Here is a 25,168-nt window from a genome sequence, read left to right as displayed (position 1 = left end):
AGTATATACTATTAAGTATACGCAAAACTCTGTAGGACTTAGGAAGCCATAAGAAATATGTTCTATGAGTTTATCTGAACAACTAAATCCCTCAGCCCCCTTCTTCCAGGAGGGGATGTGCTGGCACTGGCATGGACCTTGGCCTGAGCATAAAAATGTTTTTGTTTTGTTTTCAATTTGTGTTTTATTGTTTCCTCTTCCTCTTTGGCTAAATTCCTAAATGATTACCATAAGCTTTATTTTCAGTGTTCTTCCCTTTTCTTTTATCTTAAAAGAAAAGGAATATTGAAAATGGGAAGGATTTGAAGAATAACACAGAAGTAAGTGTTGGTTTTCTTGTGCAATCTCCCTGACTCCATAATTTCCATTGGCAAAGAAGAGAAGAAGAATGTTCTAAGTGGAGTGAACTATATGAGCAAATAAACAATGAGCATGACATAGAAAGAGCAATGTGAGTAGAGCTTGAAAAGTTGGTTTGGGGACAAAGTGTGTAGGCTCTTGAAGGCCATAATAGCTGGAGTTTGGACTTTGTTTCATGGGCAATAGGGAGCCCTCAAGGCATGAGAGATGTGTCATATTTATCCTTTAAATAGGTGACTTCGGTATCAGTGTAGAGAATGGATTGGGAAGGAGTAGAGAATATCATTTAGGAGGCTGTTTAAATAGTTAGGAGAGATGATGATGGCCCAAATTGAAGGAGTTTTGGTATAAATGGGCCATATTGGAAAAATTATGTTGGAGAAAGTATTCATGAGACTTATTCATATGAAAGGCAAAAAGATAACTTGGAGGAAAATAATGCCCTAGATTGTGAGCCTGAGACAAATGGGGTGCCATTAATCCAGAAAGGATTCATTGTAAGAGAGATATTTAGTGTGATTTGTGTTAGTATGTTGCATTTTTGTTTTCGAGGAAGATTGGCCCTGAGCTAACATCTGTTGCCAATCTTCCTCTTTTTTTCTTTTTTTCTCCCCAAAGCCTCCAGTACCCAATCATATATCCTAGTTGTAGGTCCCTCTACTTCTTCTATGTGGGATGCCGCCTCAGCATGGCTTGAGGAGTAGTGAGTAGGTCCGTGCCCAGGATCCGAACTGGCGAACTCTGGGTCACTGAAGCGTAACGTGCGAACTTAACGGCTGCGTCACTGGGCAGGCCCAGATCTGTGGAATTTGAAGTGTCCTTGTGACATCAAAATGAAGACACAGATAGCTAGAATCTTGGGGTTGGGGCTCAGAAAAAAAGTTGAGACTGAAGATGAATATTTGGAAGTCATCACCTATAGTCAAGATAGGTGAAATTTTCACAGTGGATGAGGTTACCTACAGGAGAGAGTATAGCATAGAAGAAGAGGTGGCCCAGGACAGAACCTTGTAACTGAGGAGCTGCCAGGAAACAGACTGAGAAGGAGCTATCTGAGATAGTAGGACCACATTGCAGAAGCCAAGGAAAACTTATTCAAGAAGGAGCAGTTGTTTGGGAAGAACATTCAAAGAAAACACTAAGTTCTGGCCATAAGGAAGTCACCGGTGGCTTTTTGAGAAGGCAGTTTCCAAGGAATGAGAGGCAGGAATGAGATCCTAGTGGTTGAGAGGGAGGGAAGGATAAGTGGAGCATAAAAACTGCTCTTGGGAGATTTTGTAGTGAAGGGAAGAAGAGAAATGTAGCTTGAAGGGAAGAAGTTTCTATCTGCATAGTTCATTAGTTCACAGAGCATGGTTACATCCACTACCTCACTTGATTCCCAAGACAACTCAGGAGGTAGGAAGGGCAAGTATTGATATGCCTGGGAACAAAATGAGGTTAAAAAGCGGTTAAAAGGTTTGCCCAAGTTCATCTACAGCAAATAAATGGAAGAAGTGAGTTTAGAATTCAGGTTGTTTGACTTTTAATCCAATAATCTTTCCACTGTGCCAAAACAGAGCATCTCTAAAGTGTTTGTTCTATTTGGATATTGGTTACTAGAGGGCACTCAGCTCCTTATTAAGGGGGTTTTGATCTTATCCAGGGGACGATGGGGAGCAACTGGAAGGTTTGTAAAAGAGAATGCCATGTTTAAGTCAACGCCCAAGGGAGACAAATCTGGCAGTGAGGTGTAGGATGTGTTAGTGTAACAGATATCGCAGGAGGCAGACCATTAAGACAGGGCTTCAAACTGGGACCCAGTTTAAATAAACATCGAACCGCATGCTGAGAAAGTTATTTCCCTTCCAGTTCTGTGGGCCCTCTTTTGTTTGTGTTAAGGAGAGGGTCTTTGTTTACCAGTATCTGTTAACACTCCTCAAATACTCTCTAATCTCCTTCTTAAAGAGAGAATGGCCTCAAGCTGAGACCATCTGCAAGCAACTGCGTCTTGCTAGAGCTGAATTATGTAGCATTGTATTCACTCTATTTTTATGATTACTTTCCAGTTATGACAAGTAGTACTGATTTCTCACTTATAGAAAGGTTACTATCAAATACAGGATCCACGAGGGATTGGTTTCAGGACCCCCTACAGATACCAAAATCTGTGGATGCTCAAGTCCCTCATATAAAATGGTATAATATTTGCATATAACCCACGCATCCTCCTGTATACTTTAAATCATCTCTAGATTACTCATAATACCTAATACAATGTAAATGGTATGTAAATAGCTGTTATACTATATCATTTAGGGGATAATGACAAGGAGAAAAAGTCTGTATATGCTCAGTACAAACGCTACCCTCGTAGACCTTTCAATCTGCGGTTGGTTGCACCTGTGGATGTGGAACCTGCGGATACAGAGGGCCAACTGTACATCTCAACTCATTGTCCAAAAATATGTCACATGTCATGCATAAACCAGTCACTGCAAAGGGGAATCAAATTACCATAACTAACCTAGACTAATTTATTCTCTGATTTATTCTCTGAGCTAGGGATAGAGGTCCTTTCCTGAAGGATAGACTTCTTAACTAAGATAACAGGGGCTCTGTCCACAAATATGGCTGGTAGGCAGTGAACCATGTCTTTTACAACTTATGCCAGTGGTTCTGGAATTCCTCAAATTAACCCTTGAACGTAAGTGGGAAGTTCTTGAGGCTTGTGGTTTTTTATTTTTAAAAATTTCATTTAGCTTTTCTCTCCATGTGTTGGATTAAGGCAGAACGAAATACTTCCACTGCAAAATCAACTTCTGGTTTAGTGATGCACATCGAGGGCGCAATGCGGAATGTCTGAGGAGAGAAAGGAAAACACAGCAATGGATCATCACAGAATCAAATATGACTTCGAGGAAATGCATTAAACTAAGAATCCAAAACCTTGTTTTTATGACATTTCCTACGCTCCCCACATGGGTTAGTCTCCTCTTTTCTCCCCAATGCTATATGTAGGCCATTCATCCATCCTGTAAAAATTCTGGTGCCATCTGGCTCTTCCCCTTTTCCTTTTGGTCATCTGCTCACCTCCTGGTCCTTCTACCACCTTCGCTGAGGTCTTAGGTACTTATCAACATTCCATTTCCGCCATCACCTGAGGTCATCTCCATGTTTATGTGCACAACCTAACAAACTACCTTCTCAGTTTCTTGATCGCCACAACTCCCAGAACCTTCATCTCTGCTCCTCTGCATCCATTCACACCCAAGGCCAGCACCATGAGCCACCTCCTCACCAGGAACAACTCCATATCTGATTCCCATTGCACCTGCCCTTTTCATGAAGATGTCAGTCTCATCATTCCTCCACTATCTTCAGGTTCATCGCCCCACGCAGATCTCTTGCTTCCTTTCCTACCCTGCTAGGAGCACATGGTGGATTGTCTGAACTACTCTCTCACCTGCCCCCTCACTTACTCTTCCGTCCTTCTGCTGCTGCACCCACGCTGCAAGGTCCCAGCCCTGATCGAAGCTATAATTGAACTGCTTTGCTCCAACATAGATAGCTGAGAAAATCACTCCCTGGGCAGACTGGCCACTAGATATGCAGGGTCTCTAACTTCTGCTGGTCCCCTAAATTTTTCTTGTCCTCCGTGAGCTTCCTTTTCCGTTCTAGACTTTTATCATTCTTCTCCACTTCCTGGCTCAACTCCTACACCTTTCACTCTATTTCATAGATAATCTTGCCTCATGCTTTTCAGAAGCTGTCAGGCAAGATCTTTCTACAAACTTGTTTGCTCCCACGTCCATTCTTATATCCTTGCCTGAAGGTGCAGAGAATGAGGTGTCTCTACTATTCAACTCCAAATTTTCCACCTGTGCCCTTGATACTCCCATCACCTTCTCTCTCGGAAACATCCCTGTGTGCTCTTGCATCTTCAACTTCCCTTCAGCCTATAAAAAGCAGGCTTAAGGCTCTCATAACCCAAATAAAAATGTGTTGACCCCTTTGGTCCCTTCTAGCTGCCACACAAATGCTATCCTCTCCTTTTATCCAAATTTACTAAGAAGACTGGTTGATGCTTATTGACCGTTATTTTTCACTCTGCCCTCCTTCTGTTCACATCTTAACCCACTGCAGTCTGGTTTCTGACCCTGTCAACCTTCTGACGCCATTCTAGCTAACGTTGCCAGTGATCTGCTAAGTGCAGAATCCAATGGGCATATTTCAGCCCTTATCCTTCCCGGCCTTCTCTACTGCATTTGGTCCCTCCCTCTTCCTGGACCTCTCCAATCTCTTGCTTCCGTGACTCCACACTGTCCTAGCTTTTCTCACACCTGTCTGCCCTTTTTTGGTCTCCGCCTAGGCACCTTTTCTTCCCCCTGCCCTTTAAATGTTGATGCTACCCAGGTTTCTATCCTCATTTCACCGTACTTTTCATCTAGATGCACTTCCCAGGAGATTTCCCCCTCTCACCACTTACACGCTGATGACTCCCAAATCCCAGATCATGATCTTCACCTCAGTTCTTTCCTCTGAGCTACAGACTTGCCTAAAGAAATGGATATCCATAAACACATCAAACAGAGACTGTTGAAAGCTGAACTCATCCTCGCATCCCCTAAACCAAGTTAGATGTGAGGAACTCATTCTTGCCTCTCCCTCATTCTTCATATCCAAGTCCTGTGCATTTCACACTTTCAGAATTGTTCTCTGAATATCTCCTCTGTATCTACTACGACAGCTCAAGTTCAAACAGCATCATCAGCCCCCGCCTGGACTCCCTGCCTCTAGTCTTGTCCCCTCAGGTTTATCCTCCTCAGAGGACAGATTCAGAAATCATAAGGCCTGAGTCTGGATCTTGGTTCTGCCACTTACTAGCTGTGTGACTTGGGCAATTTACTTAACCTCTCTGTGTCCTTTTTTCTTCATCTGTACAATAAGGATAATAATAGTATTTATTTTATAGGCTTGTGGAGAGCATTAAATGAGTTTTACAGGTACGGTGTTTAGAACAGCGCCTGACAAGTAGTAAAGCTTTTTATTCTTACCACTCATTGCCTCCAGGCTTATGCTCCTGCCACACTGGTGTGCATGTAGCTCTTTGCACTCTGCCATGGTTCTATGTGTGCTTTGGGTGTTTATCTCATTGTTTAAGGCTCAGCCTAGTCAGAAAGCCTGGCCTAGGGGTCTCTTCTCTTTCCTCCTTCCTCCTTTAATACCTCTTTTTATTACAGTTATAGATGAGCTTGCTACATTGTAATGTAATTTGCTGTTTACATGTCTTTCTCTCTTGGCAGCACCATGACAGGAGGGATCAGATCCTATTTATCATTGTAGCTTTGGCACCCATAATAGCAACTGCTATTCTATTAGCATTTAAATGTTTTGCCAGATAACTAAAGAATAACTAAGCAAGTAAATAATTAATTGTTTTAGGTCTTTATAAGTTGTGCATCTTAGGATTTTTAATCATTACTCTGATTTGTACAGAAAAATGTTTATGACCAGGACTAGAAAAAACTCTCCAAGCACGTCCCAACAAAAGTGCTCATTCTGTTTTTGTTTGAAGGGGTTTGTTCGGGCTGGGAGAGGTTTAAGCCTGTTTATTTACAGGCTGAGGAGAAGTTGAAGGAAAGTTGCAGATACAAGAGAACACCGACATGTTTCCTTGGGTGAGATGGAGGAAGTGCCGAGGGTTAAGAGCACAGGTGGAAGATCTGGATCTGAACAGGAGAGACACCTCATTCTCTGAACCTTCAGGAAAGGAGGTAAGAAATGGGTGTGGGGACAGTGATTTATATGGAGATCTTGCTAATAGCTTCAATCTTCTCTGAGCAGTACCAGGCAAGAGCGTTCACTCAAATGGAGTGAGAGGCAGGAACGGAGCAGGGAAACTGGGACGAATGATTGAGGAGGAGGACGTTTAAAACGGGAAAGAAGGATGACAAGGGATAAGAACAAATTAGGGGAGGAGCAGAAGTTACCCTAAATCTTAAATCTCGGGCGTGGAGCCGATTTCTGGTGAGGGTCCTGCTGGTGTGAGGGATTTAGGGTAGATCGCGTTACTAACAGCAGCAGCAGCAGCAGCCCATGCCCACGGGGCGGGGCCACACAGGGTCCTGACTGCGGAGCTGTACAGGGCTTTTCCAGGAAGGGGGCGGGGAGAGCTTGGTCTCTGCATCTCCCAGCCTGAGAGAGTGGCTGATTTTGAGTTCTGCATTAGGGCCCCGACCAGGGTGGTCCCTCACGTCCCATGCAGGGTCACCTGGGCCTGCCGGTATTGTTAGGTTGCTCCTGGCCACAGCAGCCACTAAGGCTTAGCAGGTTTAAGGTTCACAAAGTCAGAGCCCAGGGCTGAATTAAGAACGACTAGGGTTGCTCTCACAGGGGTTAGAACAAATTCATACATGAGACAAACTATCTATTGCATGACTGTTATGATTCTGTTATGACCTATACTGTAAATCCTCTGGTTTGTCTGTCGTTCCTGCCTTGTCACACTGTCCTCTGTATCTGTTCGGCACAGAACCTCGATAACCAAACCATTTAAGACAGCGCCCCCTGGTGGCCTGAAGGCCTCACTGCCTCTTTCTTTTGAAATAGCGCCACGCCTAGAGGAGGTGAGGCTGGGTCCCCTAGCATAGACGTGAAGAAAAGTGACCAGCGTTGCGACATCACAGAGACACCTACCTAAAGTGATAGATAAAGACCAGCCATTCTCTTACCTGAAAAAAAATGCCTCCTTTGCCAATTAGAAGCCCCATGTGTTTGCAGTCCTCATGGATTTCATTGACTTCTTCAGGAGGAAGAGGCTGGCGGCTCATCTGTAAATACATTTAAAAAATATTTTCTATTTGGTGTTTGAATGGCTAAAGATATTATTTCCAAGAGAAATACAAGGGAACTCAAGCAGTCAATGCTCTTCTCTCCCTCTCAATGTCTCTCTCCCCTGTAACTGAATAAAGCTGTTAGTTGCTGGACAGGATTTTTGGGGTGAGGGTGTTATTAAAAATATTTGTTTTTATCTCAGTTCATCCCAAATTCCCAAAGACAAAATTAAGTTGAATGCAGATAGCCAGTGAATCTTGGCTTTGCTAATGGGAGCGTGGTTCTTTAACAGCCGAATTTGAAGTTGGCTTTATTTATGTGGGAATTCTCCTCAACTCTTCACTTTGTTTTGCCCATGTAAAGAGCTCATTTCAAAGTCCAGGAAATGGCTCAGAAGGTGCACAAGGGCACGGGGAGTACAAGCTTTTCCTGGGCCACAGCACGGCTCGGGCAGCTGAGGTGGGGCTGTTTGTCTTTAAGGTTCCTGCTGGTGGAATTTGCTCTTTTCCCTCCAAGATGTAATCCTCCAGGGTTAGGGAAGGCAAGCGTTTCGAGAGCCAAGGGGCTGTTTCAGGTCGCTGGGCATCTGAAGTTGGTCCCCTCCTATGGGTCCAGACGTGCCAATACCCCTCTGGTGACCCTGGGCTAGGGGCTTGCGCCCTTTCTGTGTGTCTCCTGTCTTCCGAGTCTGTGAGTACAAACGCCTCCCTCTAACTTAGTCATCTCAGGTCTGTGGGTCTGCATCACCTGGCGGCGTTTTCAAACTCCCCATATTTGGACCTCATGCTAGGCCTATAGAATTCGAGTATTTGGGGCAGGGCTCAGGCATCTGTATTTGTAATATGTTCCTCAGGCAACTGGGCTGAGAATTCTGCTTCAGTCCCCCTATCTTGAGTGCTGAGCGCTGTCATCCTCCCTTTGTTTCCGTCCCCCTCCCTCACCCCGTCTCCCATTTTTCCGGAGCACAGCCGTGTGAGCATGGGCACTGGTCTGGCTCTCTGGTTTCAGATGCAGAAGGCCTGATACTGGCTAATGGGCCAGCCCCTGCGACCCTGGTGAGGTAGAGGAGGGCTCCCTCTGCTGCTCCCAGCTTCATTCTTCTCCTCAGGGCTTCCTACCCACCCTCCTTCCAGGCTTTAGTATCCGTTCCCTTTCCCCCACCAACCCCTGATTCAACTCCTTCCCTGAATCCTTTATTCCTGGTTAGGTGGCACTGTCAGCGCACAGAATAAGACTGGGCCTCCCAAAGGTGTTTGCATTTTTTGTCTGTCTTAAAGCTTTACTATAAGGAAAATAATATTCAAACGTTCAGACTCTTGGATAATGGAGGATGTGAGACGGGGGAAAAGACTAGGATCTTCTCAGTGATCCTAAAATGTCATCACGCATTTCTGTTTGCCCCTGAGGTTCTCAGCTGTTGGACAGGGAAGACTAAAATACTACAGAATAATTTAGGACTAAACTGTGAGAACTGGGAAGAGGTCCAATACCGTTTGGGGGATGAGAGGTAAGAGGGAGCCCGGCACCCTCTGGAAGGGTTTCCTGACAGGAAGTGGGGTTGGTGGGGCCTTGGTGGATATTAAGGATCTGGGAGGTGGAGTTTGCTTGGTTTCATCCTGGTCTGAGCCAGCACCCTCCGTACTCCCTTGCCCATTTTATCACCCCCCGGCCTCAACTGCTATGACTAATTGAACATCTTGTGTGGATCCCACAGAGAAAAGCAGAGTTGGAAACTCTCACGAGACAAAGCCACAGGACAGCCTAATCAGGCCCTGTGCTCAAGCCTATGTCCCAACTGCTTGATAATCAAGTGGGCAAATTAGTACCTAACCTCTTGTCTGGTGTATAATGTAGCTTTGTGTTCATCTTTTTTTTTCTTTTTGCCTTTTTTGGGGGTAAATTTGTGTTTAAACAATTATAAAAATAATCCATGGTTATTGGGAAAAACACCCTTAAAGCAATATGGATACGCATAAAGTAAAAATGGAAAGTTTCCCCTTCCCCAATGCTACTTATAGGGACACCGCCTTTTGGTGATTTGGTGTGAACCATTTTCACTATGCATGCAAATACATCTATATGTATATTTTTAAAAAAGTCATACTTTATAAGGTTTTGCAATTTGCTTTTAACAATTTATAATATATCTTGGACATCTTTCCATGTTAGCGTATTTGGACCTAGTCTTCTTAAATGTTATCTAGTGTTTTATTGTTTGTCAGTAATTTGTTCAGTCTCCTGTTGTTGAGCATTTATGTTGTTTCCAGTTTGTCACGATTATAAACAATGCTGAAAACATCCCTGCTCATATATATTGTTACACACTTCTGTGAGTATTTCTTTTCGTTTTTTTCTTTTTTTTTTGCTGAGAAAGATTCGCCCTGAGCTAACATCTGTTGCCAATCTTCCTCTCTCTTTTTTTTTTTCCTCCCAAAAGCCACAGTACATAGTTGTATATTCTAGTTGTAAGTCCTTCTAGTTTTTCTATGTGAGCCACTGCCGCAGGATGGCTACTGACAGACAAGTGGTGTGGTTCCACACCTGGGAACCGAACCCGGGCCGCGGAAGAAGAGTGCGCCGACTTTTAAACACTAGACCATCAGTGCTGGCTCTGAGTATTTCTTTAGGACACATTTTTAGAAGTGGAATTGCTAGGTCAAAATACATTTAAAATTTTGATAGATACAGACAAATTGCTGTCCAAAGGGCTGTACCAATTTACATCCTCACAGTGTATGGGAGTTTCGATTTTGGGTTATGCTGGGCAACATTATAGCCAAGTTTTGAGCTGTTATAATTACATGAATGTGGTCTAAAGTGTTGCACGGGCCTGAAATCCATCAATAAACACTTGTAAAGCACTTACCATCTGTATGTTTCCTGGCCTCAAAAATGTACAACTTATTTAGGAAAATAAGGTATTTACACATGAAAACTGAGTCAACAAATACACAGTTTGAAAGATCTTTTCAAAAGAGCTCTTTAGAGAGTAAGTGCTAGAGAGATTCTCTGAAGGCTGGAGCCCTATACTGGGAAGAAGCAAAGGCAAGCTTTAAGGTGGAGGTGTGATGAAGAGTTGGATCTTGAAAAAGGCTAGGATTTCCTTAGGTAGGCGGAGATAGGAGAGTACTGTATTCCATGCTTGGGGAAAAGTTTGAGTGACATTTGGATTAGGAAAGTGAATGGCATTGGGGGGACAATGACTAGAACTAGGGAATGGAGGAGTGAGATTTAAATCTGGGTGGTCTGCCTTCAGAACTCGTGCTTATAACTACCAAATGGCAGACAGAAGAGAAAAAGAGCTCATTGTATAGATACTACCATATAGCCTCTTTTCTTTTTCCATAATGCAGTTTGGACATCTTTCTATGTCAAATATATATCTATGCCATTGTAGTGTGAATGTACCATAATTTAGCTTGTTCTGTATCAAGGGCCATTTGGGAGGATTCCGATTTTTATCATGACTAATTAAGTTCTGACGAGCATCGTTGCTCATGTCTTTGAGCACACAGAAGTTGGCTTTGGAATAGTGGGAAACGGAAAGGGAAGGAACCCCTCCTCTCTCATTGGGCTTTCTTCTGTGGAGTCTGGACTTTGATATCTTTGAGGGAGTTCCTGAGCTAGGGACTAGAATGGACTCTTCTGAGCCTTCAAACAGCCCTTGACTGGTCCACAACTGAAGATGAGTATGTTACTGCTTGTAACATACAGAGGCCTCATCTCATATTACTCTTATTTTCCTGTTGTCTTCCTTTAGTTTTAAAATCTTGTTTAAGCATTCCAGCTTGTACTAGCTCTGTTGTGTGGTATTAATGGAGGTGTCTTATAGTCATGGTCTGGTCTGAATGTTGAAAGAATTGAGCATCACGCCTTCTAAGCAAGGACAGTGTGGTAAGATCTAGTGGCAAGAAGTCACCCAAGGGACAGCTGGATCCCCGTGGACAAGAGTCAGGAGTAAGGCGTTATTCTGACTCTTTCTCCCTGTCCCAAGATTCTCCTGCTGTTGCTCTGCTCAGAGGATCTAGGCTTTGCCTTTAAGGACGAAAAAGACAATTTCCTACTGACTTGGACTGTGGGGGCAAGAGTAGAAACAAAGGGAAGGATTTGAAAGACCCAGCAAAGAAAGAATCCACAGGATTTGACATTAGAAATAAGGGGAGAGAAGGAGACAGATTATCTTGTGATATTGAGGCTGGGTAATTGAGAGAACAGTGGAAGGTGAGAAATAGAAACAGTGAACTTGGGAGGAATAACTAGTTTGGGGGAAAATGCTATGTTCAATTGTTGTCATACTGAGTTGGAGGTCACAGTGGGGAATGTCATCAGAAAGTCACTTTCCTTTCTGGTTACTTGAGACGTTGAAATCCATTCACAAACAAACAAGCAAATACAAAACCCTATAGATCTTTAACATCCTTACCCTAATCCATCACCACAACCTTCTCCTGGCCCTTTCTGCTCAAATAATTTCCTCCCTTCCCCATATTTCTAATTCTAACTATTCAGTCATCACCAATGCTCTTTGCCTAGTCTGCCAAGAATAATATCAATTCTCTTTTCCAAATGCCCTCCCTCACCCCTCTAGAACTCTTGACGACCTGCTAGCATCTTATTCATACCCAACACTCCTTCTCGTCTCTAATGGGCTGTGCTGAGTCTTGCTGTCCTCTGTGCTCTCTCCCTGAGAATGAATGAAGTGAGCCTGCAGCCGATGCTTCTTACTTCACCTCTCACTACCCGCAAGAAGCCACAGAGAGAGCAACGGATCAGAACCCACCTTATCCTTCACCATTTCTACTCCTATCATGAGGCCTTTGCCTCGGACGTCTCCGATAATTTCAAATTCATCCCTCAGCTTAGCAAACTCCAGTAACATGTAGGTGCCAACTTCTTGACTGTTTTCCTGTAGATTTTCTTCTTTAATCACCTGTTGAGAGAAGGTCCCAAATGATCTTGTGTTAAAAAAAGTTCTCAAACTGACTGAGAAACACGGAGAGGTAAATGTATATGACCCTCTTTATAGGAAATTGACTAGACGAATGGAACCCAAAGTCTAGTGTGGCCATACCACATACTACAAAAACATTTGCTGCAAGGAAAAAAAGGCTTGGTAGAGGGGAGACTGCCCCCATACCCTCCTCATCTTCAGAGGTGGTAAGAATTTAAGAAAGAATAAAAGATACATCTCAACAGAGTTTGTAAGACAGATTCCATAATCCTGAGGTTCATTATTGCCAGGCTTTGCTGAGAACTGGGATAGAGTGGTAAATAAGACAAATGCTCTAAGGAGAGAAATGTCACAGATGCTCACCTTACTGGGAGTTTGTCGATCTTTGTCAAGCAGCCCTCAGCTGGACACAGACTGTTATTGTCCAAGGGTCCCACTGCAGGGCCCTGGCCTCCAGAGCTTAGCGGAACCCTGTCTGGGCCCAGAGCCGGGGCACTGAAGTTCACCTACTTCCACTCACAGCAGAGACCTGTGATTCTTGACAAGATACGTGCAATATACTACATTTATGTTTAGCTGATAATAATTGTATGACTCTAGGAAAACCTTGATGTTTTTAAACCCTATTTGTTCACCTAAATATTCTCTACCTTCTAAATTGGTTGAGGTGACACAGCACTTAAAAAAAAGTTGGCAATGTCTACAAAATGAAATGACACATTCCTATTCAAGCTTTTTCATTTCATGATTTAATCATATTTGAAGATGCTTTTTAATTAGCAGGGCAGCTTTTACTTACTTATTTTTATTTAAAAATACTTTTAAATTTAATTTTTTGAATAGGTGAATCATACGTATACTTTGAAAATCAGAAAGTATGTAAGTATATGGTAGAATGACCCTCGCTGATCCATGTCCCCCAGAAACCGAGTTTCTTTCCCCACAAACAACCCCTGTTCTTAATTTCTTGGACATTTTTCCAAAAATGCATTATACTTATTTAAGCAAATGCCATTATGCATACTAGCAAGGGCATTTAAAAAATCTGTTTCAACAGATGATACTCCAGACGAAATCCATGGGGTGGGGTTGAACAGTAGCTGAATTGCCTAGTTGTAATCACACAGAACTCAATTTCTCTTTAGTCTTTTAATTTATGACAGCACCTCAAAAGGAAGGAAGAAGATACAAGACAGGGTCAAAATTAAACTGAAGTCAAGGATAGCAGTTGGTAGCTATCCATAAAATACCACTCAAATAACAAATCTTACTGCTACCAGGTAGCTAGAGAAATTTTTCTATTTCCCATGCATGTGAGGTTTATATACTATTTTGTATCCAGTACAACATATCCAATGTCAAGCACTCAAACTAGATCTTTAAAAAAAGGGGAAGGGGGGCAGAATAATAAAATCTAACTTAAATTCATGGACTAGTAGGCAACTCTTCACTTTCATAATGTGATGTGATCGAGTTCTGACAATGTGTGTGTGGTTTTGAAGTAGCCATTTTGTGAAATGAGTGATGCTAATGTGGTTGCTGGAACACACCTCAAGCACCGCTGAGCCAATGGCACAGGCCACGGGGCTCCCTCCGAAGGTGTTGAAGTAGAGCAGGCGTTTAGCTAATGACTTGGCAATCTCTAGGGGGAGAAAATAAAAAGTGGGTAAAGAGTGACACATTCCTATCTATAATCTCTCAACACACTATTTGGATTATATTTACTTTCATGTTGTATGTATGTATATATTATGGATTTCATGCATCACATCCAATTCATTCTTTTTTTTTTTTTTTTTTTTTTGGCAAGGAAGATCAGCCCTGAGCAAACATCCGTGCTAATCCTCCTCTTTTTGCTGAGGAAGACCGGCTCTGAGCCAACATCTATTGCCAATCCTCCTCATTTTTTCTCCCCAAAGCCCCAGTAGATAGTTGTATGTCATAGCTGCACATACTTCTAGTTGCTGTATGTGGGACACGGCCTCAGCATGGCCGGAGAAGCGGTGTGTCAGTGCGCGCCCGGGATCCGAACTCGGGCCACCAGTAGCAGAGCGCGCACACTGAACCGCTAAGCCACGGGGCCGGCCCTCCGATTCATTCTTTACTCGCCAGATAGTGGATGTTATGGATGGAATTGTGTACCCCCCCACCAATTCATATGTTGAATCCCTAACCCGCAGTGTGGCTATAATTGGAGATAGGGCCTTTAGGGAGTTAATTAAGGTTAAATGATGTCATAAAGGTGGGGCCTTAATTGAATAGGACTGATGTCCTCACAAGAAGAAGAGACACGGGAGCTCTCTCTCCAAAGAAAAGGACATGTGAGGACACAGCAAGAAGGTAGCCGTCTGCAAGAGAGACCTAACCAGAAACTAACTCTGCTGGCAGCTTGATCCTGGACTTCCAGCCTCCAGAACTATGAGAAAATAAATGTCTGTTGTTGAAGCCACCCAGCCTATGGTATCTTGTTATGGTAGCCCTGGCTCACTAACCCAGTGGATAAGGAAAAATTGCTTATTTACTCAATGAGAAGTTTGATACCAAAATCTTTAACTTGTCGTGTGAATTGAAAAATACCTTAAAACTTGATTTATGGGAATTTACATGAAACTTCCATTAGAAAAACCTTTTTTCTGTATGCCACTCTTGGGACTAAGAAAGAAATATTAAAAAAAGAAATCTTACATCCAAGATTTAGTAACGTAATTTCTGTATTGTTTCAGAGTGAGTACATATTTGGTTCATTATACTTCACCTTCTACGTCCACATTCTAGTACCTTTATTCATTCAATAAAAACACTGAGATATCACAAGGCACTTAATTATCCTTTAGTGCCTCTGAAGTGGTTTGGCGGGAAAAGCAAATGAAATAACTTTAAGATTTTCAACAATAAATTGTTCATAAAAATAATTTTCCATAAAACTTCACTAAAACGGAAAATACAGTTAACTCTAGTGTTCATTTCATAGAATGTTCTGGCTAAGTGAGATTGTACTGTATTTGGCTGTTTTGTTGATGAGACATCAACAGAGACCTTGAGTCTATAGCTTATGGGTATGGTAAGACCAAGTAAGAATCTCTTTCCAGAATATGATTCCCTTAGGAATTTCAGGATTGGTTTCAGGTTGGTTAATAAGGATCTCTTGTGTTGGTTTTGTTTCTGTGGCACATTTTCCTCTACCTTGTCAGTGTGGTAGAACCCTGCATTTCCTTTTTGCGGGTGGGAGAATTAGTCTTCCCTACAGCAGGCACAAAAAGGGCTGGCTTTCTTCCATCTGTTCCACAATCTGGCAGATAGACTGTGTCTCCTTTTCATTGCTTGGGAAATGCATGTGTAGTTCCCATCACTGTCTACCATCCACATGAGTTCCAATACACGTATTTTCTACCATCGCTGTTGCCAGAGGCCCAGAAGCAAACACAAATTGCCCTTAGGTCCTACCTGGAGTTGTGACAACTGCTGCCATGGGAAAGCCATTTGCAATCCCTTTAGCCAGGGTGACAATGTCCGGCAGGACGTCGTGGGTTTGGAATCCCCAGAAGTGAGATCCCAACCTTCCAAATCCTGTTTGCACCTGATGGAAACAAATTCAAAACCATTGGAAACCTGTTAAGAAATGCTGGTTTTTCTGACTGTCTGATCTCTTCCTTTTCCTCTTCTTCCTTCTCCTTCCTCTCTTCCTTCTCCTCCTCAAGATCATCATCACCAGCCATCATCAACACCATCCTGCTACTATTCTGGACAAAGCTTCTGTGCCTGAGCTTTTAGGCACCAAAAACTAATTACTCATTTTGTGTGATTCTGGATATGTTTCTTTTATTTTTTTTTTTCTATGAGAAAGATCAGCCCTGAGCTAATATCCATGCCAATCCTCCTCTTTTTGCTGACTCTGAGCTAACATCTATTGCCAATCCTCCTCCCTTTTTTTCCCCAAAGCCCCAGTAGATAGCTGCATGTCATAGCTGCACATCCTTCTAGTTGCTGTATGTGGGAGGTGGCCTCAGCATGGCCGGAGAAGTGGTGTGTCGGTGCGTGCCCGGGATCCGAACCCCAGCCGCCAGCAGCAGAGCGCGCTCACTCAACCGCTAAGCCACGGGGCCAGCCCACTGGATATGTTTCTTAAGTCTGAACCTATGTTAACTCTAAGTAGACATACTTGTAGCAATACACCACAGGGCTGCTGTGAGGGTCATATAAATAATGCACGTGAAAAGGATCATTATGATTAGCAATCCTTAATAAGGATCTTCCGTGTGTAAGGCAGCAGGGGAGAAAAGCAGAGAAGCTGCATGTGCCCCAGGCTGGACGAGGCAGGTACAGTAAGTGGATTGGACAGGGCACCTGCCAACTGGCCCAGATAGCCGATCATCCTCTACCCTGTGATCTCCTTTTCTTCCTGAGAATTATATCATGAGGAGGACCCCGCTGAGCCAGTTAGCTCAGGATTGAACTAAGTTGACTTTAGTTGTTTTGTGCATGCTGTTCTCTTTCTAGAAGACTCTCTCCCTGCTTCTTCCTCTCACTAACTCCTTTTGTCCTTCAAAACACAGCTTCAGGGGCTGGCCCCGTGGTATAGCAGTTAAGTGCGCACGCTCCGCTATCAGCGGCCTGGGTTCGGATCCCAGGCACGCACCGAAGCACCGCTTGTTGGGCCATGCTGTGGCGGTGTCCCACATAAAGTGGAGGAAGATGGGCATGGATGTTAGCCCAGGGCCAGTCTTCCTCAGCAAAAAAAGAGGAGGATTGGCACGGATGTTAGCTCAGGGCTGATCTTCCTCACAAAAAAAAAAAAAAAAAAACAAAAACAAAAAAACACAGCTTCATCATCATTTGGTCTAGGAAGATTTTCCTGAGCCCCAGGAGGGCTCCCACTCCAGGCCCCTAAGCATGCTGCCATCAGAACCTCTCACCTTCGATTATTATCACCAGTGTCCTTGTCTGATGACAAAGACTGTATCTTATTCCTCTTTTTATCCACAACACCTAGCAGAGTGCCTGACAAAAGTAGACACTTAGCGTTCCTAGAATGAATGTAGAGGTGGTAGAAGTGCCTAACTGAATAAGCCACACAACAGTTTCAGGCAAATTTCTGCCGGGGTCTTTCTGGTGAAGGTTCCTTGATCTCTTTCTGGCTCTCAGTCTCTTGATATGTCTGTCTCTGTCTCTCTACACATACCCACAGTGCAGGTCGCCGATAGAGGTGTGGGCACTTGAAGTGGATTCTGAAATGCACTTGAAAGAGGAAGCTTCCTTCTCATGCTTCCTTCTCATTTTCCCTGCTCTTCCTGGGGTGCTGCTACAAAGGCAGATTTCAGGGATTAGATTTAGATGAGAGCAAACAACGTAGGGGAAGAGCTTAGATACGGGAGTAAGACAGACCTGGACTCGAGTCCTGGGTCTCCTACTTCCTAGTTACGGGCCTCTGTGCGAGCTGATGAATTTGCCCAAATAAGATAATGTAGGAAGCTCGTGGAAAATCCTTCCATTTTGTCTTCCTGCCTATCTTCATTTTTTACTCCATCTATCTAAGTACCGTGAATAAATGGTGAAAAATCAGATTGCTTGGACAATGCATGAAATTATATAGGACAATAAACCATGTTTGGTCACCTAGGAAGTATCGGTTTCATAGAATCTTTCAGTAGAACAGAGATGATTCATTTTAAGGTTCATAAACTCAAATGTCTTCAGGGGTGAGGAGCATATACTAGTGAGAGAGGCAGGCTGGGTCGATGACAATGAGCAGGGGTGGGGACTATGGGTGTGCATGCCCTGCCTAAATGCAGTCAATTTCAAATCTAAACCTAGTCCAGGCCAGACCAGCAAAGACTGGCTGCCCAACTGGCCCCAGAGGTGGCCAATTTTCTATCTGTGATTCCAAATTCCTCATTTTAAAGAAGAGAAAACCAAGGCTAGCTAATTAAGATGACTTGTGTGAGATCACTTGATGGCAGCACTGGCCCTGCTTTCAGGTTTTCCACCCCTGGCCCCTGTTTTTCTGCCATCCTTTGCCTTTCTACCTCACCATTCTGTCATTGAGAGGCAGTTTGGCCCAGTGGTTAGTTGGTCTTGGAGACTGGGTTTGGTTTTGGCTCTGTCCCTACTAACTGCATGACCTTAACAGGTGACTTAACCATCTTGGACTCAGATTCCCTTATCTGTAAAATGGGAATAATAACAATGGGACATATCTTATAGAATTGTTATGAGCATTAACCAAATTAATACATGTAAAGCATTGTGAACAGTGCCTGATATGTAGTAAGCGCTCAGAAAGTTCTAGCCATTGTTATCTTTATCTAGTCATTAGGACAGTCCTTCCTGTGTTAGTTTCCAATTACGTTCTTGAAAGTGTTAAAACCACATATATTAGAAAATCCTGAAATTCATATTTTCTTTGAATTCAGTCTCCCTTCCTCTAATTAGTCCAACTGTGGCAGCTTCTCTACGTGATGATTGTGAAGGTTAAAGTTTATTCTCGTCACTGATGGAGCTAATTGTAAACTGACTGAATATACCTTTCTTCTTCCTTTTTAGTAGCAGATTAACATTCTTCGGGACTTTGATTAGTTCACGTTTCCTAAACTTGTGCCGTTGGGTTGGGGAAGGGAGGATGGGCATGGCAGGAGGAGCTGGCCCATGCTTCCCTATGTAGTACAGCTGGGGGACCAGTCTACCCGGGGATAACAGAGACCTGGCTGCGCATGAAGAAATTGCAAAAGAATTCCGCCAAGGGGGCAGCCCCGTGTCCACTCTAGGTTTAGTTGAGGAAAACTGTTCAGGCAAAGATAGCAGGACTGAAACAGGTGTGAAACATACAAGTCCTCCACCTGCTCTTGGTGGGTCTGACCACTTATGAGTAGAATCACGGTGGGACACCCAGGAATGAGCCGGGAGCACTTCTGTGGCCCTGGTGGCCATCCTCTGGTATTTTGTTCTCCATACTATTCTCAGTAGGCAAAAGACTGCTTTCTTTGATACACTCTAATAATGAGGTGTGATTGTAAGTAAACTGATCCCTTTAGGAAAGACACAGGCTAGCCCCTCACAGAGGCAATGAAATTTATTCCCTCATAGTGTCCCCTTGGAGGCACTGTGTGCTTATTCCAACAAAGCTGCCTTAACTCAAGCTATTTTAGAATTTTTTTGGAACCAGATTTTGGATATCTATTACGATGGACCTCTTCTAACTTAGAGGCTGGATTTTTTTCTTTTTAAGTATCATTTCCAAGCAAGTTTTGTTATTAAGGCAAGACGAATGCTGCCAGGCTGATTAATACTATTTTGGCAAAAATTAAGATGAAAACTTTGTTATAAGATTAGATTGCCCATACGGTTTTTAAGCTGCCCCTGAAGCAATCCCCAAATAGGAATTTTAAAAGTGTGTTGAGTGATGGCAGCATCATCTATGTCTGTTAGCAACTTGTTTGGTAGACTAATTGGGATGTTTAAGTTCTGGTGTACTTGTTAAACAAACCAACTAATCCACTAACAAACCAACCAGCTAACTAGCAAAAGCTTCATTAACTTAGACCCCCATGTTGGAGTTCCCACACTAGATGCTTTCTTGCCTAGACTGCAGAGGAGAGTTAAGAGGTTTCTCCCTTGCCTTTCCCGTCCCGGCTGCACTACATCCACCTATCCCATGGCCACTCACTTCATCGGAGATGCACACGCCTCCCTGCTCTCGCACCAGCTCGAAGGCTTCCTTTAGAAACCCCTTTGGGTACTGAACAACTCCATTCACCCCCTGCAAAGGACCAAACCAAGAAGACCTGTATTAACAGCACAGCCCTTTGAAACTATTAAAAAAAAAATTATCATCGTTAGCATTAGTAATACTAGCAGTTTTTAAAGTAGTCTCTAGAACTGTTTCAACTATGGGTAAACTCTGATGCCATATCTTTTGGGAAAAGGATGCAAATGTTTATTCTCTTCTGAGATTAGAAAAAACATAGGTTAAGGGGACTTGGTAGCCAGCCCTGGTGGTCTGGTGGTTAAGATTTGGCACTCCTACCATCGTGGCCCAGGTTCATTTCTTGGTCAGGCAACCATACCACCCATCTGTTGGTTTTCATACTGTGGTGGCTGTGTGTTGCTGTGATGCTGAAAGCTATGCCATGAGTGTTTCAAACACCAGCGGAGTCACCCATCGTGGACAGGTTTTAGTGGAGTTTCCAGATTAAGACAGACTAGGAAGGAGGACCTAGCCACGCACTTCCAAAAAAAATTGGCTAAGAAAACCCTATGAACAGCAGTGGAGCGTTGTCTGATATGGTGCCGGAAGGTGAGAGGATGGCCCAAAAAGATGGAGCAGGGTTCTGCCCTCCTATACACAGGGCCACTGTGAGTTGGAATCAACTTGGCAGCACTAACAACAGAAGAGGACGTGGTAAGATTGAAGAAAGGCTCTCCCTGACAGTGTGAGTGTTAAGCAACTAAAAATTGCTGGGATTTCCTTTTGTTTAGAATTTTAGGAATTTGGTAGTTTCGTGTCTCTATCTATTCAGTCTGGGAACACAGGAGATGGTTTTTTCAAGGTCAATCGAAGTCAAGGGCCCTTTTTTTTTCAAGGGGACCAAGAGAATGAATTGAACTTGGAGAAGGCCAAGGCAATGATGGATTAAATAATTTGGAATTCTCTAGAATGTATGAGTTAAAACTCTCTGATAATTTAAAACTGAGCTTGATTAATGTGTAAGGTTAATATACTCACTTGGATCGGCTCTACAAAAAATCCAGCAATTGATTTGGCCACGGAAGTGCTCAGACTATCTTTGAATTGTTCAATATACTGGTCTTTCGCTTGGCAGCAGTCTGCAGAAGACAAACAATTTGAAGATGTGAGAATGGCATCCAGAAGAATGAGGAAAAACATAGAAAAAAGAAAACAGGATGAGTAAATTGACTAGAGGCCCTCAGAATACAGTAAACTAGGATATGAAGATCTGATTTCTGAAGGGGGAACATTCCGTCAGAACGACTTGTACTTTGGCTTGAGTAGTGAAACTAGGATAGCCACGGAGTCATAAACAAACCACTTCAGTCTTTTCCGTCTGGGAAGGATTGCCTCGAACTATCACTGAGTCTGGTATAGAGAGCTACTTCACCTAAGGATACTCATCCTCTTAGCTAGGTAGATTTAATTCAAATGTAGCTGGGGTGTGGATTTAATCTATTTGAAAATAATTCTATTTACCTTTTATTGCCACTTAATCTGATGTACAATTTTAAAGCTACAAAGTGTCTCAGTCCTTAGAGTTAGTAAATACGTTTACCGAATCATTAGAATTCAGTCCAAAGAGAAATGTGCTAGAGCCAGATAATTTTCATCCATTATAGCCAGGGTGAGGAAGCCTTCTCCTCTGGAGTACTGCAGGTCCGGGATCGACTGCTTCCCTATGTGACTGAACCTTCAGTATTTTTATCCTCACCTGTAATTTGGTTCTAAACAGCGCCACACAGTCTCTGAACTTAAACCCACATCCACGGATGGCAGAAGGGATGCAGAGGGAGATGTTGATGTGATGGAAGACCCCAGCCCCCAGAGACAGTGAAAGCAGTCTGGGAGGCCACCTACCATCCTAACGCTTTCTTAGAGGCATGGATGTAGCCCTGTCTCCTGAAGGCTAGAGATAAGGAATAGAAAGCTTCAGTCATTGCCATCAACACTGAAGCATAAATATGTTTCATATTTCGGCTCTTCATTAAAAAGTGGGACAAACACTACCTGGCCCCAAACATATTTTTAGGCTGTACGTGATGTTTGGGAAAGCTTGCTTGACAGAAGTACCTGATATCTTTGATTAGTTGGAATTGGGGGTTGGGCGAGTGAGGAAGGAAGTAATGAAAAGGATATCTAAACCTAGAAAGCACATTTTTAGCATCGCTTATGTTGTTTGATGGGCAGGATATAGTGGACAAATAAATCTATGCCTCTAGAGATTGAAATTTCCTATTTTTATTAAAAGAGGAAGGGAAAACAGCTTAGGATGATCCTAAATGATGGATTAGACATATGTTCAAAAGATCTAATTTGGAAATTTAGGAAGCCCATTTGCAGCTAGAGAAATCAAAGGGTGAAGCAAAATCAACCTCAATGGCTTAAACTTAGACAAAACCAAACCAAGAGAAAGTTTTGCCTGAACCTCATTTTTCATGATTTTTTTTTTCATTTTTAATCTTTCATGATTTTTTTCCCCTACTGCCCACAAGTTCAGTGACGAGAGGGGTCATTGACCATAATCAGCTTTTTACTTCACTTCACATTTACTTCATTGGCTCATTGCTGTAACTCCAGGTCAGGTTGCCTCTGGAGAGATGTGGTGCTTGATGTCACCATGACAACATCATGGGGCTGGAGAGTGGATGCTCTGCTGGATACTATCCAAGCAATAGAGTGGATATGGAAATGTTGTTTTAGCTGGTGGTATAGAAAGAGTTAAGCGGTGCGAGGAACCAAGAAAGAACCTTTTCTTTTTGTGAGGAAGGTTGGCCCTGAGCTAACATCTGTTGCCAATATTCCCCTATTTTGTGTGTGGGACACCACCACAACATGGCTTGACGAGTGGTGTGTAGGTCTGCGCCCAGAATCCAAACCTGCGAACCCCAGGCCACCAAAGTGGAGCGTGTGAACTTAACCACTACGCCACTGGGCCAGCCCCAAGAAAGAGCAATTTTTTTTTTTTTATAATTTTATTTATTTTTTTTCCCCCAAAGCCCCAGTAGATAGTTGTATGTCATAGTTGCACATCCTTCTAGTTGCTGTATGTGGGACACGGCCTCAGCATGGCCGGAGAAGCGGTGCATCGGCGCGCACCTGGGATCCAAACCCGGGCCGCCAGCAGCGGAGCACATGCACTTAACCGCTCAGCCATGGGGCCGGCCCAAGAAAGAACAATTTTTAAGGAAAAGGAAACTTTTCTTGCAAAAGGAGAGGAAGAATGATATGGTCAGTACCAGGTTTGGAACATTGTGGGGGCAGTGGGTATTGAGGGCTGAATTTCTTCACAGTTTACACCTGAAATGCAAGGCCTGGAATGAACACTTGGAAAGAAACATTCCTGAGGAGGAGGTGGAGGAAGATAATGAAATCCACCACAGAAACACCTCTATTAGGCTCACAAAAAGGACCCCTCTTCTGCCTATGCAGGAAGTGATGACATAATTCGGAGGTGAAAAATCTACCAAGATTGGCACCTGTCTGCACCCAGTGAACGAACCCTAAGAGCAACTGAGAACGGGAAACATCTATATGCAAAGTACTTTACATGCTGGGATGCATGAACACACTTTTTAACAACAAAGACCAAACACTTCTTAGTTCCTAAAAATACTAGAGGAGGCTGAAATCCCTTTTTGTATTCCAGTTCTGTTTAAAGATATGGTATCTGTCTTGTCTCTTGAAGATATGAGTTAAGAAAACAGCTGACTTCAGATATGCCAAAGACAACAGTTTTGAGAAGCAGAAATGTATGTCTGTCACTATCATTTAGCCTCCAGATGCCACTAGAGAGATGACCGTGGGGTTCTGGTATTTTCAAGTTGGCCTAAGGCAGAGGAGAAGGCCTCAAAGAGGGGGGAGGCAGAGAGGATGGAGAGAGAGAAGGACACTGAGCAGGGATGGAAGGAAATGGCCATCTCTTGAGTGCTACCGCTGCTAGGCTCTGGGCTGGTGCTTTTGCAGTCAGATGGAGGTCTGTGAGGTGTGTCCAACTGATTTTAGCTCTTGATGCCATAAACATACGGTGTACAGGGATGGCTGTGCTTGCTACTGCTGTCGTCTGCCTTCGTCTATGGAAAGCTCTCTTCCCTTGATCTCATGAAGCCCCGTGATAAGGGGGACAGGGAAGCTGTTATCATCTCTATTTTACAAAGGAGAAAACCGAAGCAGAAGATGAAGCTTTTGCTCATGGCTGAACCATGGTTTAAGCTGAGAGTAGAATCCACATCTCCTGACTTCACGCGTCTCTTCAATCCTGGCCGGCCGAACAGGAATTATTTTTAAGCCTGAGTTCATCCCACTGGCACATCAGGGTGAACAAGGTGGTCATAGGTGGGAGCACTAGCATTGGAGTCAGAAGACTTGGGGTCAAGTCCTAGCTCTCCTCCTTCTAGGCATGGACCTCGGTTTCTTCATCTTTAAAATGAAGAGTTTGAATTACAACTTTAAACTTCCTCATGGTTTTAAGTTCTGTGACCAGAACATCTTGTTCCAATTCTCCTTCTTTCATGCTCCTACCTCATTTTGCCATTATCCCACCTGAATTTTAAGATGACTGTGAATTTTCTTCCTTTCAGAGCTGATTTTTAAGATTTCCATTTTCATTCTTCCTCTCAACCCTGTGACTCATACTATTCCATTAAAGATCCTTCGGCTGCAGCATTTAGTTCTTTCCATGAGAACTACTTAGGAGCAGTTATTCAAAAGGTCCTGCACTGTGATGACAAGCATGAGGGGGACTCGCTGATTAGCAAAGAACAGACGCTGTTTCCATGCCTCGTCTCCCTCACGTTGAGAGTAGGTAAAGAATGCAAATAAAAATGCAGTTGTTAACTAGAAGCTTTCCTTGTGAGAATGCCTTTAAAACTATTGCAAGAGATGTCAGCAGCCTTCAGGAATGGCCTTCTGTTGTGACAGATGCTCTCATTTTGGCTGGCATTCTGAGTCCCTGGGGAGCTTCTTGACTGGAGTGTTGAGATTTCTGAAAGTATTCTTTTCCCTCCCCCCTTTATCTGTTGAGATTGGTAAGTAATCCCACCAACCTCGTTTTATTTTAAAATTGATAGCAGAGCTATTGCTAATAGAGCTAATCGAGTTCCTTTAATTAAGTACCAGGTGATGGGCTGTTTTCAGCTTAGCTCTGAGAGCATGAGATGCTTTTCCTAACAGCCAGATGGATGCTCTGGTAGTACAGTGGTAGCAGGCCTGAGAAATGTTGATTCAATGAGGGGTCACTTTCTAGTTTTGTTTCCTTTTTTTTTTTTTTTTGTGAGGAAGATCAGCCCTGAGCTAACATCCATGCCAATCCTCCTCTT

The 25,168-nt window shown here is 43.3% G+C and overlaps 1 protein-coding gene across 2 annotated transcripts in view; it reads right to left on the bottom strand.

Moving 5' to 3' along the window:
• Positions 1-3,093: 3,093 nt before the first annotated feature.
• The window catches only part of AGXT2 (alanine--glyoxylate aminotransferase 2), a 38,131-nt gene continuing 16,056 nt past the window's right edge, over positions 3,094-25,168 (bottom strand). The window contains exons 8-14 of one of the 2 annotated variants that reach the window (XM_058564255.1): positions 20,847-20,947; positions 19,788-19,880; positions 15,572-15,704; positions 13,678-13,769; positions 11,957-12,106; positions 7,074-7,172; positions 3,094-3,201 (exon numbers count right to left, since the gene is read on the bottom strand). In XM_058564255.1, coding sequence (XP_058420238.1) covers positions 3,094-3,201; positions 7,074-7,172; positions 11,957-12,106; positions 13,678-13,769; positions 15,572-15,704; positions 19,788-19,880; positions 20,847-20,947 — 776 coding nt within the window. The remainder of the gene's footprint in view (positions 3,202-7,073; positions 7,173-11,956; positions 12,107-13,677; positions 13,770-15,571; positions 15,705-19,787; positions 19,881-20,846; positions 20,948-25,168) is intronic. The other variant, XM_058564256.1, reaches the window with a different exon arrangement.

Source organism: Diceros bicornis, chromosome 20 (genome assembly GCF_020826845.1).
Source record: "Diceros bicornis minor isolate mBicDic1 chromosome 20, mDicBic1.mat.cur, whole genome shotgun sequence".
NCBI classification, from domain to species: domain Eukaryota; kingdom Metazoa; phylum Chordata; class Mammalia; order Perissodactyla; family Rhinocerotidae; genus Diceros; species Diceros bicornis.
The sequence above is the reverse complement of the archived record's forward strand: the minus strand, read 5'-3'. Positions and strand labels throughout refer to the sequence as shown.